The following is a 12,472-nucleotide window of genomic DNA, read 5'->3' as shown; positions in this document are numbered from 1 at the left end:
CCGGACCAAAAGAGATCATTTTAACGGCAGACACCTTCTCAGAAGATTGGCGACTTTGAATGCTCGTCTACTCGCCAGAAGCGCCAAGATATACGTTTCTTGTCGGTTATTGTTGCAAAACCAAGTCGAGTGAGACTAATAATCTTTAAGTTTCTTACTAAATTAAACAAAACGTCAACGAGAATAAAACATATCAACTGATATGGTCACTATCTTTGGATTCGACATCAAGGTTTCAGCCGCCGCCTCTGAAGGACGCGATCAGATCAAGAGACTACCGCCCTTTTTAAAAGCAGGCACAAAAACTCTCAGATAAGCGTTTGTCGAGCTGGCACCGTTCTGTCCACTTAACAGCCAGCCGCCTGACGCACTCGTGTTATCTTGAACGAGGCCAAGCTGGGCTGCTAAGATATGGATAGGTAACAGCAAGCCTATGGAGAACGCAGCAGCTTTGGCAGGCCTTACGGCATCCGATACTCTTTTAGGACGATCAGAAGAATTCTCTGGAATTACTCTACGCACCTTCTTTGTGGCTCGGAGTTTCCCAATGTTAGCCACAGCTTTCGAGGCCGACTCAAGAAAACTATGCTACATCAAATTAATTTAATCTTTACAGCGATATCAAGGTAGCCAGACGGAATTTGACCACGTAGTAGTTTATGAATGTAGCAAGTTTGTGCGTCTTTGAGAATCGTGCGCATACCTCCAGAGGACAACTCAGGCAAGTAATTTACTTCATCATAATGCTACTTCCCCTGAGGTCATGTAGTTGCATTCGCCCAAACACCTCCACGTGCAGTTTCTTCACTACTCCGTGAAAGAGAAGAAAGCTGGGCAGGGAAGGCGTGAGGATTTAACATCAATCTTGGAGGCATACTGACAGCTAACACGATTGACAGCGGCCTCACCTGTTAAGCTCAGAAAGTTCACGGTAAAAACTTCGCCCAACAAGAAGGTCTGCATCTACTAAAAATGGAAACCTCTTATCGGGTGTCACGTCTTTTCGTTGCTTTTGCCATGAACTGCACCCACCTGCATGATGTTACTCGGTGACGTGAACAGACCGCTTTTTCTCAGCATTCGAATACCGGCAACAGTCGAACGTCTGCCTAGGTAGTACTTTGAGTAGCGCGAGTCGTGCCGTTCGATCGTGAACTGCGGTCGTCTTTGTTCTTTTCAAAACGAAAATACAAAGGAAGCTGTCCATCCCGCCCTCACCCCCGTGCACATTCCGGTAACGGAGGTGCCATTTTAAGCGCACAGAGCAGATCAAGCGCACGGTACCGGCGCGGGCAGCCTCTTGCGTCTGCCGATCGCCAAACGACGAAGCGGCGCCGTGCGGAGGGAAATCAGGCCGCAGCTGTGGCGGCGGCAGCGACACGAATTGCGACAGGGCGTCGCATTTTTGCGCAGCGCATCCCACCGAGCTGCGGGTGTCGGCAGCGGCATGGCGGCGGCGCACGTGCTCGACTACGTGCTCTACGGGCTCCTCATGGGGCTGGGCGTGGCGCAGGGGCTGTACGTGTGGTGCCGGAGGCGGCGCGGCCACGACGAGCGCCACGAGACGTTCCTGGGGGGCCAGAGCCTGGGCGTGCTCCCGCTGGCCGTCTCCGTGCTCGTCTCGACGGCCAAGCCCCTGGGTCTGGTGGCCCTGACGGCGCACTTCTACGCCTATGGGATGCACGTCGCCTGGAGCGTACTGCTCACCGTCTCCGCGATGCCCCTCGTGGTGTACTTCGTGGTGCCCGTCTTCTACAGGCTCGGAGTCACGTCCATTTTCGAGGCAAGCGCTGAGTTTCCCGCGTTCAGGGGGGCACCACACCACGGCTTCCGCGAGCTGGACCTGTCATTCTGAATCCTCTCTACTCTGTGATGCACATACCTTGTGGAATTTATTGCGCAAGGGGCGTTTTAAAACGCGTTGTTCGAGATGTTCCGCTTGTTTATTTGGTAGTGTTGCACATGACGTCCATGGGTACAATGCCTCAATCAGGTTCCAGCTTGTACTTTGCAACTGCGGTCAGATCACTCAACAAGTACAAGTGATGGACGCATTGTGCGTGCGCCGCGGCGTCTGTTCCATGGAACTTAATCTTAAGCCCTCGTTAAGAAGTGAAGCGCGGTAGCAGGTTGAAATCTAGCGCCAAATGTACGCCGGCGCCACGCGCGGAACAACACCAAGCATCGTTTCAGGTCGCGCTCTATGGGCGTGGTAAGGCGGTGCCCTTACCACGTCCATAGTTCCAGTTCCGCCGAAATTGGTGAACTCTAGTGGCTCCTTAACCTCGCTCTCTCCTTATCACTTGTTTATGTGTGAGAGAGAGGGGATATACGGCTAAGCCGCAACTGCAAGACAGGCATCGCTGTGCGCGGCTAAATTGCGTGAAAAACAGGCCGCGCATGGGCTTAATCCAGGTTTTTCCAGGTCGATGGTTTCACAATGTACCAAACGCCTGCAAATTACAGACGCATGCGCTTGACACTAGCTGCAGTATATTTCGGCGTGTACGCTTGGATTCGTCGACACTAGATGCCTGTAGGAAAGAACTCCTCTGACCACATCCCTAGGGGTAGCTGAACCTGTCTTCAGCGCAAAAAAAGAACACGGGTGACCATGATCAAGAAAAATATGATGCATAGAAACGGAATTTGAAGAATGGCACTTAAAGTGCGAAGAAATCATATACAAATGTCAGAAATAAAAAAATCAGACTTCCGTCTTGAGCTGAATGCAAACTCGCTCAGGTGGGTTGCTTGGAGACGGCTTCGTCCGCTGTCGTAGGGAAAGCATATGACCGCGTTGAGAGCTCAGTGAGGCTTCAAGCATTATTTCCAGGCCCTGTAGCCTGCCAGACATCTATGAACAGAGAAAAGTTGTGATCTTAAGCTGCTGCACAGTGACCACGGAAAAGGTAAAAGACAGTGCAGAGCGCACTTGTTGTCCACACAGCACGAGGCTACACAGCGCACTTTTCGAGCACCTCGTGCAGATGCGTTGCTCCTGTAGCTGCTATTGTAATCACTAAATGCGGCAGCGTACGCTTTTACTGCACTGATTGTACGACTTGACTATATGGGTAGACCAGGTAATAACTGCGCACTCTACACCGCTATGGCCATAAGCAAATGTTTCCATTCAGATACGCCCTGAGCAGTGATGGCAAACGTAGAATCCGCCACTGGCATCAAAAGCCGACAGGCTCATCTTGAGGTATCTATCTTCCCAAGACTTTCCAGTTAAGCGTGCGTCGCGACAAAAAAAAGTCGATAAAATGGGATTTAAGCTCTCTACAAATGCCAGACATGATTCTGCTATAGAACGCCATTTTCCAGAAATCGCGCCCACTAACTAATATCTGCAGAGGCGACGAGGTCCTTATTGTAAGACCTTCGATGTTATTGGAACGGCTGTCGTATAAATAGTAGTGTAGCGGATGCACTGAGGAGCTAAACAGACCATTGCTGGTTTTCAAACGACCGACCGTGAAGTAGCGTGGCCTCGCAGGCAAAAACGCCCGTTTAGTTCTCATCATGTGCCTTCTTACGATCAGAGTACAGCCCCCGTACGTGCCGCTCCTAATGCGGCACAATGTCAGCAGCGGAATATTTTGCCTACCGGGCCGGTTGCACGTGTACCAATGACGCAGGCCGGGAAAGTTCTACATGTATACTTCAACGGATTCTCAAAGCCGCAGAGAGAGAAAAGTTAATTATTCAATAATAACTGCGTCTGAACCCACCATGAAAGAATTAATTCGTTCTCTCTCACGGCCCAGATGATCCGACTATATCTTTTTTCTTTTTTTTTTTTGGGGGGGGGGGGGGAGGGGTATATATATATACGTCGCAGCTGAATAAAACGAAATCATAAACCGGCCGCTTCCAATCACTGACAGGCATAGCGCTGCGGAAAGGCTCATGGGCGTGACAAAAACGGGGAACCACTTTTTAACACTCGTCTCATTTCACTCTCAACGTTTGCTTCCTTCACGATCCGAGACCAGCGCTTATGGGTAACCGCACATTGCAACGTGCACTATGTCCTTCCCCTGCTTAGTTCCGGTACTCTTGCTTCTCGCCTCCTGATCCGAGAACCTGCGCTCGAGGTCTCCATGCGATCGTGGCACCGCAACACGCAGCCTGTAGTGAGTGGAGGAAAGGACCTTGATTGTGTCGCGCAGTGCTTTCGCGACGCCACCTGCCCGAGCGTATCTCGAGGCACGAGCGTACGTGCATCTGCGTGACTGGGCCCTGTTGAGCGCATCAAAACAAGCAACGCTATCAGCCAGGCGCGCGTCCGTCATACTTCGGAATGCGGCCTCTCAACTTCCTTGATGCCAGCTTCCCCGTTTAGGGTGGAGTCATCCGTAGGGCTCACAGACTGCGTCACAGTGTGCTGTGCACAAAAAAGTAGTTTTTTTCTTCGAAATGTCTGCCTGAAATAAGACTTCCACGTTTGGCAGCATTGTACGGAGTCTTGACCCGTATGCGCAACAATACTACTAACCGCAGTAATATCGCAGCGTCGCGAAACAGTCTGGCACAAAAATGGTCCACTGGTCCTACACTAAACAGAGGCGACGGTACCCTAGTGGCCTCGCTTCTGTCCTGACCCAAGTGGCTGTCGGCGATAGTTTTTGGCTCAGCATTTGGAACAATAGCAACACAGCTTGAAGGCAACGCTGAAGAGCTCGATAAGAAACACGCCATGCTCGATATAGACACGAGTAACAGCTTTCGACGATAAAAAGAAAACAGCAAAACAATCAACGACGAAAAGATAGGAAATAATTCACGTACCATTCTGTCATCTCAACAAAGGATGAACGGCGCGCGCATACCAAAGCTGTTCAAACATGCAAGAGCCGTCCGCCTCATGGGTGGCTCCGGGCGGGCCAACCTTTAGAGCTACCCAAAAGACTTCCGGTATACGCCAGTCAGGCACGTGCCAGTTTTAAAAACGGCAAACTATGAATGTGGTCCTGAGACAGCTGCTGTAAAAAGAGTCGCAACGCGCTCCTGTCAGAGACTTGCTTGTGCTTCTTTGTATCCGTCGCCACACCTCGTGGTTTCTAAGGCGTCAGCATGGCTTTTCTAAAGGCATTGAAACCAAAATGTCGTCATTAGCAGATCTGATTTTCCGAAAACACTGCATAGCGTGTGGACGCGTGGATCATCGAAACAGGGGGCAGAAAAAAACAGTTTAACAGTGTAAAATTTAGTGGAAGTTGGTTCGACATATTGAAGAAGAAAAGGAACCGGAACTGTGGTTATTTTTCTTTTTCAACAAAGAAAATTTGAGGCCACTCCGGTAACCCGCATTGGAGGAATGCGAAATCACTGACGCCTCCTCATTTCTCTTTGCCCCTCTTTGCCTCTATTTGCTTCACTCGTCGCCTCTTTTTGCTTCACTTGACCCTTCTCCTCACATTTACTCGATTAAGCACTGATGTAAATTCATCCAATTTCCCAATCACCACAATTATTTCTTTCAGTTAATCAAGTTTCATCATTTTTTTTATTTTTTGGGGGGGAATGGAAATGGCGCAGTATCTGTCTCATATATCGTTGGACACCTGAACCGCGCCGTAAGGGAAGGGATATCAATTGCCGATTCTGAGTTTTCAAACTTGGCGCCACGTTTCATTTTCAAATTTGGCGCCACGCGTTGGCTCCGCCCACAGTTCCGTTTTTTTTTTAAATTTGGCGCCACACATTGCCTTGGCTCCGCCCACTTTTTGGACATTTTTGGCTCTAATTAATTAACTAATCTCTCTATCGACATATTTTTTTTTGCTCACCATCCTCTTTCGATTACAACCGTTCTTTTATTCTAAGTTCTCCACAACTGCTGCGGACACATTTTGCGGACATGACTGTCGGCATAGAATAGTAAAGCTTTCGCTTTAATAAAGCGCGACTTACCAACACCACTTTTGACTGGTCTAGTACTGGGAGCGTTGCTCGCGCCCCATGCATAGCTTCGATCACGCTGCCAATGTCGAGAATATGGAGGAGAAACATCGGAGGATAAGAAGAGACAGCCTGGTGGCATTCCTATTCCCACCGCTACTTCGCTTCGGAAGAAAATGAGGAGATATCAATGTGAATTGTCCCTCTCTTTGCAGTACATCCGCATGCGGTACAACGCTTTCATATCCTTGACGGCTTGCGCAATCTACCTCATTCTCATGGCAAGTACCTATTTCGCTGTACACGAATGAATGCGGCCCGCAATGCGCGCCGTGTTGCTCTCAGCGATGAATGTCATGTGAGCTCATGTTTAAGCTATGTGACTCGGAAAAGTTGAGCCTATCGATCTATCAGTGATGGCGGAGTTCAGTAATGGTCCAAGTATAATCGAGCTATGCGGTGCTAAATGGTGACCGCAGCAGGCCGCAGTGAGCGTGGTCACCGCGATGAGCACAACAAAACGAGCACGGAATTAGTTCTTGGGACTATCTTTAACGAATAAAAAACTCACGCCCGTAGCAATTCTCAATGTTGCGTGATACACAATGGGCCAGCCATTGGGACACTACGTCTGTCGTGTATTTGGTTAAGCATGCATGGTACTTCGTAAAAACATCTGCGAGATTTCAAAATATGTGGACTCAGTGCACAAGAGTCAAGCTTAAATAAGTACTCTTAGTGGTCACCTCAGTGGTCGCTCATCATGTAGTCAGGCTTTACAAACTTCTCAACCTGTGGCAATAAAAGAAACGTTTGAATTTACAGTATTAAAGCGTCAATACAAGCATCAAACTAGGCGATTTCGAAGCAAGATGTTTATTCTAAACTCTATATTTTTGTTTGTTTTTGCGCAATGTAAAGAAGCCCAAGATTTAGTGGACGCTCCCCAGATTGTCAGTGTCCTCCAGTTTTTGCCGCCACGACAGCGGCCACTCACTGCCAGGCGCCGCATTCCGAAAGCAGGCCCTCATGGTGCATTACGATTTTCGCTCACATTTTTTTAGAAACGCTTCTGTTCAAGCTTTTAATGAAGCTGTAATGAGAAAAAGGACGCTTCCGGAGGTTCCTCGTTACTCTCTGCAATTTTCTAGTTCAAACTTTTTCTTGTGGGATGAGCAGTTAAAAAGAGGTTATTTAATCTGAACTACGTTGTCCACTAGAACATAATCCATGGTATATGGGGAGCGCAAAAACGGCACAAGGGACAAAGAAAGACGGACACAAAACAGGCGCTAACTTCCGACTGAAAGAAACCTAGGCACCAAAACGAACGTGGACCGTGAGGGGAACCAGGCGCATGCGCTCGGAAAGAAAAAGCAAACCAGGTGAACGAGGAATAAGGGACATGCACGACTCAGCTAATCTTTAAGAAGGCCAGCTCTCTTTTCGACAGGGAGATAGACGGCTTGCTGACACATTTGTCTTGCAAGGCAGTGATGCGAGCTGCTTCTATAATCTCGCGAGTTAACTGATCCCGGTGTCTGGCGACGATCGAGCACTTGTCCAGATATGGCACACAACCACATTCCTTGCAGTGTAAAGCCAGATTGCTGCCAGTAAATGTTCTCAAATTATTATTGTGTTCGCGAAGTCTCTTTCCATGGTGCGACGTGTATCTCGTTTAGCCGACAAAGAGGACTCTGGCCGGTGTACCTCCGACGGCGTCGACGTCCTATTGTACTGTAAGCCTCGCCCTTCAAAAGTCAGTGTTGATCGTGTCGTGTCCTACCTAGCTGAACGGTCTCCTTGCGTCATCCCCTCTGACAAAGAGGGCGGTTTTGCAGTCTTTCCTCACGGTGTATTCAACGAAAAAGCCAATCATGTCGTATCAGAAGTGTTTAAACGTGGAAGAAATGTTTCACTTAACTTAAGGCGCAAGCCAAAAAACTGTGCCTCAAGCTCAATCTCGAAAGAGTAGCCAGTATCATTGAAAACAGTAAGCGCCTCTTCCTAGAAGTGTTCTTTAGCGCAAAAACGCATAAAACTGGCGTACCCTTAAGGGTAATCATATCGGAACAGGACACTTGGCAAAAGTCAATCGCTGTGTTTCTAAAAGAAAAACTAAAATTGTTGACGATTAATGACCCATTGCAAGTACGTATTTCAGACGAAGTGTTAAGTGCTGTGAAATCACTTTCTGACAAGAGCCTCCTTGGTTTCTCAATTGACGTGAAAGATCTGTATTACTCATTGCCCCATCACAACCTGCTTACAATAGTTGATGATTCCATCCATCATTTTGGCGCGGTGTCATTTCAGAATGAATCCGGTCTGTCCGTCAGCGGTTTTTTAGAATTGCTAAACTTTTATCTCCGCTCCACTTTCATTAACTGGCAAGGCGATGCTCACATTCAGAAACAGGGAATATGCATTGGGTCTTGTCTGGCCTCTGTATTTAGTGACCTGTATTTGGCACATCTTGACAGTATTCTCCAAGAGAGGCTTACCAGCCCTCATGTAGTCAGGATTTTCCGTTTTGTTGACGATATCCTTTTTCTGGATCAGTGTACGCCATCTTGCTTAGAGCAGGTTGCATCCGGTATTTTAGCTAATGTACAAGAGTGTTTTTCACCGCTGCTATTGACTAACTAAATGCCTACCAACGACGAAATTCGCTTCCTTGATATCCGTTTTAAATTCCTAGAAAACCATGTGTATTGGAGCTATTCACCTCGAGCCAACAAACCTTTACTTCCCTACCCATCTGCCCATTCAAAACTCGTTAAAAGAGGCATTATTAATTTATGCTTGAAGAACGCTCTAGAAAAGTCATGCCCCCATCTCATAAGCGAGAGCTTTCACGAACAAATCGCAAGGTTCCATGAAGCAGGCTACCCAGCTGATATTTGTGTTTCTGTCGCCGAACGAATACTGAAAAAGAAGCGCCAGGAAAGTCAACTACCGTCCGGCCCCTCCGAAAGAAAGGAGAAAATTGCTGTTATTCCTTACATCCATTGCCTTTCCCATAACCTCAAGAAAATTGGAACAAAAGCTAATGTTCGCGTCGTTTTTTCTGCCCCTGACAAACTAAGAGCGCTATCCAAAAAAAACTTTGCCCGCCGATAAACGTCCCCATAAGATGCAGTGCACTATTAAGCACAGACAGAAATTCATGAAATGCACTGAAGGCATTGTTTACGACATCCCTCTCTCTTGTGGCAAGCGGTATGTTGGTCAGTCTGGTCGGTGCTTAAATGAGACTTCGCGAACACAATAATTTGAGAACATTTACTGGCAGCAATCTGGCTTTACACTGCAAGGAATGTGGTTGTGTGCCATATCTGGACAAGTGCTCGATCGTCGCCAGACACCGGGATCAGTTAACTCGCGAGATTATAGAAGCAGCTCGCATCGCTGCCTTGCAAGATAAATGTGTCAGCAAGCCGTCTATCGCCCTGTCGAAAAGAGAGCTGGCCTTCTTAAAGATTAGCTGAGTCGTGCATGTCCGTTATTCCTCGTTCACCTGGTTTTCTTTTTCTTTCCGAGCGCATGTGCCTGGTTCCCCTCACGGTCCACGTTCGTTTTGGTGCCTAGGTTCTTTCAGTCGGAAGTTAGCGCCTGTGTTGTGTCCGTCTTTCTTTGTCCCTTGTGCCATTTTTGCGCTCCCCATATACCATGGATCATCGTTACTGACTCGCCCAAGTTTCCACCCTAGAACATAAGTACGCACTCCTAAACGGACTGAGCTGCCGCCAGCGATGGTCCCTGTTTTGTTCTCGGTAAACCAGCAGATCCTAAATTTAAGAACTTTGCTCCATATTAGGTGGCACGTCCTGTACGCGCCTCATAGTGCAAGCCAAAGTTGCGTGCTTACTCGACGCGGTCTATTTTCAGCAAAACGTCGGCGCAGCTCTCATCTTCTCCGCTGCACTCACATCGTCGACTAGTAAGTCATTCATTTGCATTGTCTGCTGGCACCTAAACTAGTGTTGTTTCTCTTTTCTAGTCTTCGGCATACCGGTCACAGCAGCCAGCATCATGTTCGGCCTAGTCGGGACCTACTACGCTGCTGTCGTAAGTACGCGCATTCATAGTCAACACTCGGTCGGCGCCGCTCCATCCCACAAGCTGTGCGCTGTGATGCCCAGGCACGTGAGGATCGAGAGTCGTCGAGGGTAGTTGCGTTTGTCGAGGGTTGTCCAATTTCTCAATGGAAGGAAGCACACTGGCAGTAATGGTCAAATAATATACTGCACTGAGTTCTTCGGGCTGCGCAGATCGTATTTACTCCGAACGATTATTTCTCCTGCTCGCGAATAGCTTCATTAATTCCTCTTTCTCAGTGCGCGCGCACTATCTCACGTGCTAATTTCTATACACATGCACCGCCACATCCGCTTCTTTTCAACCGTCGACAAGCTTCGACACCTCGTTCACGCATTGCAGAGAAACTGAGAGGTGCAGCCATCGTGTTATTCTACGGCTGGTAGCCTTACTTCCGCGGTTGTTTCCTTACGAGGTCATTTAACGGCTTCGTTTTAAGTACCCGAGAAGAACTGTTCAAGAAAGCATCATACAACTATCTGCTTTTACTGCGTTAGCAGTATAGCCCTCCTTCAGCAAAAACAGGGCTGTCTGTGTGTCCGAAGCGTCCACCCACCACCCACCCTCCAGAAGCATTCCATCCCCCCACTAGAAGGCGATCAGTGCAAAAGCTAAAATGGAAAAATGTAATGTAAAATCCATACTGCTAACGCATATTTGTCGCATCACATCATATAAGCGCTCGTGCTGCCTCTTCTGTACGTCCCGCTGTTTGCACTAACTTCTGTAAGACACCGCATGACCGCCCGTCAACTTTTTTCTCTTGTAAATTCCGATTGCAAGGTCCACAAGGTCGAATAACCTTCTTCACTATCCTGGGCTAGCTATTGCACTGGTTGTGTGTGTGCACTAAACAAAAGTGCGAATGCATGACCTAGAGGACACAAGTAAACAGATCACACGCGATGTTCTCTCTGCATTCACATTTTACTAGAATGAATTGATTATCGTGGCGATTTCATGCGCGATCCCATCCACGTTACTTCCGCGTCGAAATATGCGTCTCAATTTTCTTAATTACCACAGCGTGCGTGTGTTTTCGACCCTGTGGCATGCTCTATTTACATCTGCTCACGCCTGCAAATTCTGGACTACATGATGATGCACTTCACGGGCAGCATTTTTATGCACGTTTAGTCCAAGGCGAATGATAAGAGTCTATCTCTCCTATTCACGATGAGGTTTTTTCAGTGGAAATTAGTCTTGGCTGCGCAATGAACGACGCTCTTCCGCGTGCGGTCTAATGACGCAGCTCTTCTGCGGCGCCTTCTTCCTGCAGGCGGGGCTTCGAGGTGTCGTGTGGACGGACTGCCTGCAGGCGTTGATCACCATGCTAGCGCCGCTGGTAATCATTGGTAAAGTCGCCTACGACTCAACCGTCGGCAGCCTACCACTGCGTCCATGGGACGACCTCCAAGTCGACAAATACATACTGGAGTAAGCACATCATGTTTTGACACTGTACCGTTGCAAAAGTGCAAAGCCATCTTAGATATTAGAGCGCCCCATGCCCCGACTTTACCCATGTTCCATGTGCCGCTCACGCTCAAACCTTTTAAAAAAATGGCTGTGGTGTAGCTCTGGTTAAACCTGGAGTGACGCGATAGCTACAGCTGGCCGCGTGGAACTCGCTAAGTCGAATTGCAAAGTCAGTATTTCGCCGCTCCGTTTCTTCTTCTTCCTCTTAAAATATGGCACATACCAACATGGGCTCCGTTTCGCTGGGCGTTCCTTCTTCATCTTCGTCCCTGGACGTGACCAACCACGTGACCAGCCGCGGCGCAGCCACGGAGCTCAAGGGCGCCACGCAGCTCAAGGGGGGCCACGCTGAAGGCTCGAAGTGCTAGCGTAATGTAGCTATCCCTGCAAAAGTCCAGTCGCTAGACCAATTCATAAATCCAGCGGAATAGGCTGCGGGACCAGTGTGGCAATATTTGTACTGTATTACGAGACACCGTGCGATTCTTCGAAAAAATGAACCACGTTGAGAATAGCAACTGTGCAGGTTAAAGCCGTAGACTCGCAGTCCGTCTACGAGGAAGTGGGGTCTTCTTCAATTATTTGTTTTTTTCTTGGGCATCGGCGTTTGGATGAGCAGAAAGTTGGAATAGAATCACTACCCAGAAGGAACCAATCATGGACACGGGCTTGTTTAAAGCGGTACAGGCACAAAATTTCGCACTCAAATAAACGATATGATTTGTTTTATGGGCGTAAAGGAGATGTCTTGTAGCAAATTTCAGTAGCAGGCGCTGAGTGAACATGATTTAGATATCATGTTGAATTTTGTTCGACGAGCCACTCGACATTTCAACCCGCATCCAGTGACGCCAAAGTGCACTTGCCCCAATTATGGTGACAACATTGTTTTCAGGAACAAGCAGTGTTTGCCCGCGGCGCCGACGTCATCAGTTTTGTGGTAGTGTAGGTTGGCCGGTCGACAGTGACGTCAAGG

The 12,472-nt window shown here is 48.3% G+C and overlaps 2 protein-coding genes across 3 annotated transcripts in view; one reads left to right on the top strand and one right to left on the bottom strand.

Moving 5' to 3' along the window:
• LOC144115597 (zinc finger CCHC domain-containing protein 24-like) overlaps nt 1–12,472 on the bottom strand; it is a 204,781-nt gene that overhangs the window by 150,485 nt on the left and 41,824 nt on the right. The gene's annotated exons all lie outside the window — the stretch shown is intronic.
• The window catches only part of LOC144115596 (sodium-coupled monocarboxylate transporter 2-like), a 35,598-nt gene continuing 23,514 nt past the window's right edge, over nt 389–12,472 (top strand). The window contains exons 1-6 of one of the 2 annotated variants that reach the window (XM_077650014.1): nt 389–721; nt 1,414–1,783; nt 6,129–6,194; nt 9,808–9,859; nt 9,920–9,987; nt 11,297–11,454. In XM_077650014.1, the coding sequence (XP_077506140.1) occupies nt 660–721; nt 1,414–1,783; nt 6,129–6,194; nt 9,808–9,859; nt 9,920–9,987; nt 11,297–11,454 (776 nt within the window). In that variant the 5' untranslated portion in view covers nt 389–659. The remainder of the gene's footprint in view (nt 722–1,413; nt 1,784–6,128; nt 6,195–9,807; nt 9,860–9,919; nt 9,988–11,296; nt 11,455–12,472) is intronic. The other variant, XM_077650015.1, reaches the window with a different exon arrangement.

This window comes from Amblyomma americanum, chromosome 1 (assembly GCF_052857255.1).
Source record: "Amblyomma americanum isolate KBUSLIRL-KWMA chromosome 1, ASM5285725v1, whole genome shotgun sequence".
NCBI classification, from domain to species: domain Eukaryota; kingdom Metazoa; phylum Arthropoda; class Arachnida; order Ixodida; family Ixodidae; genus Amblyomma; species Amblyomma americanum.
The sequence above is the reverse complement of the archived record's forward strand: the minus strand, read 5'-3'. Positions and strand labels throughout refer to the sequence as shown.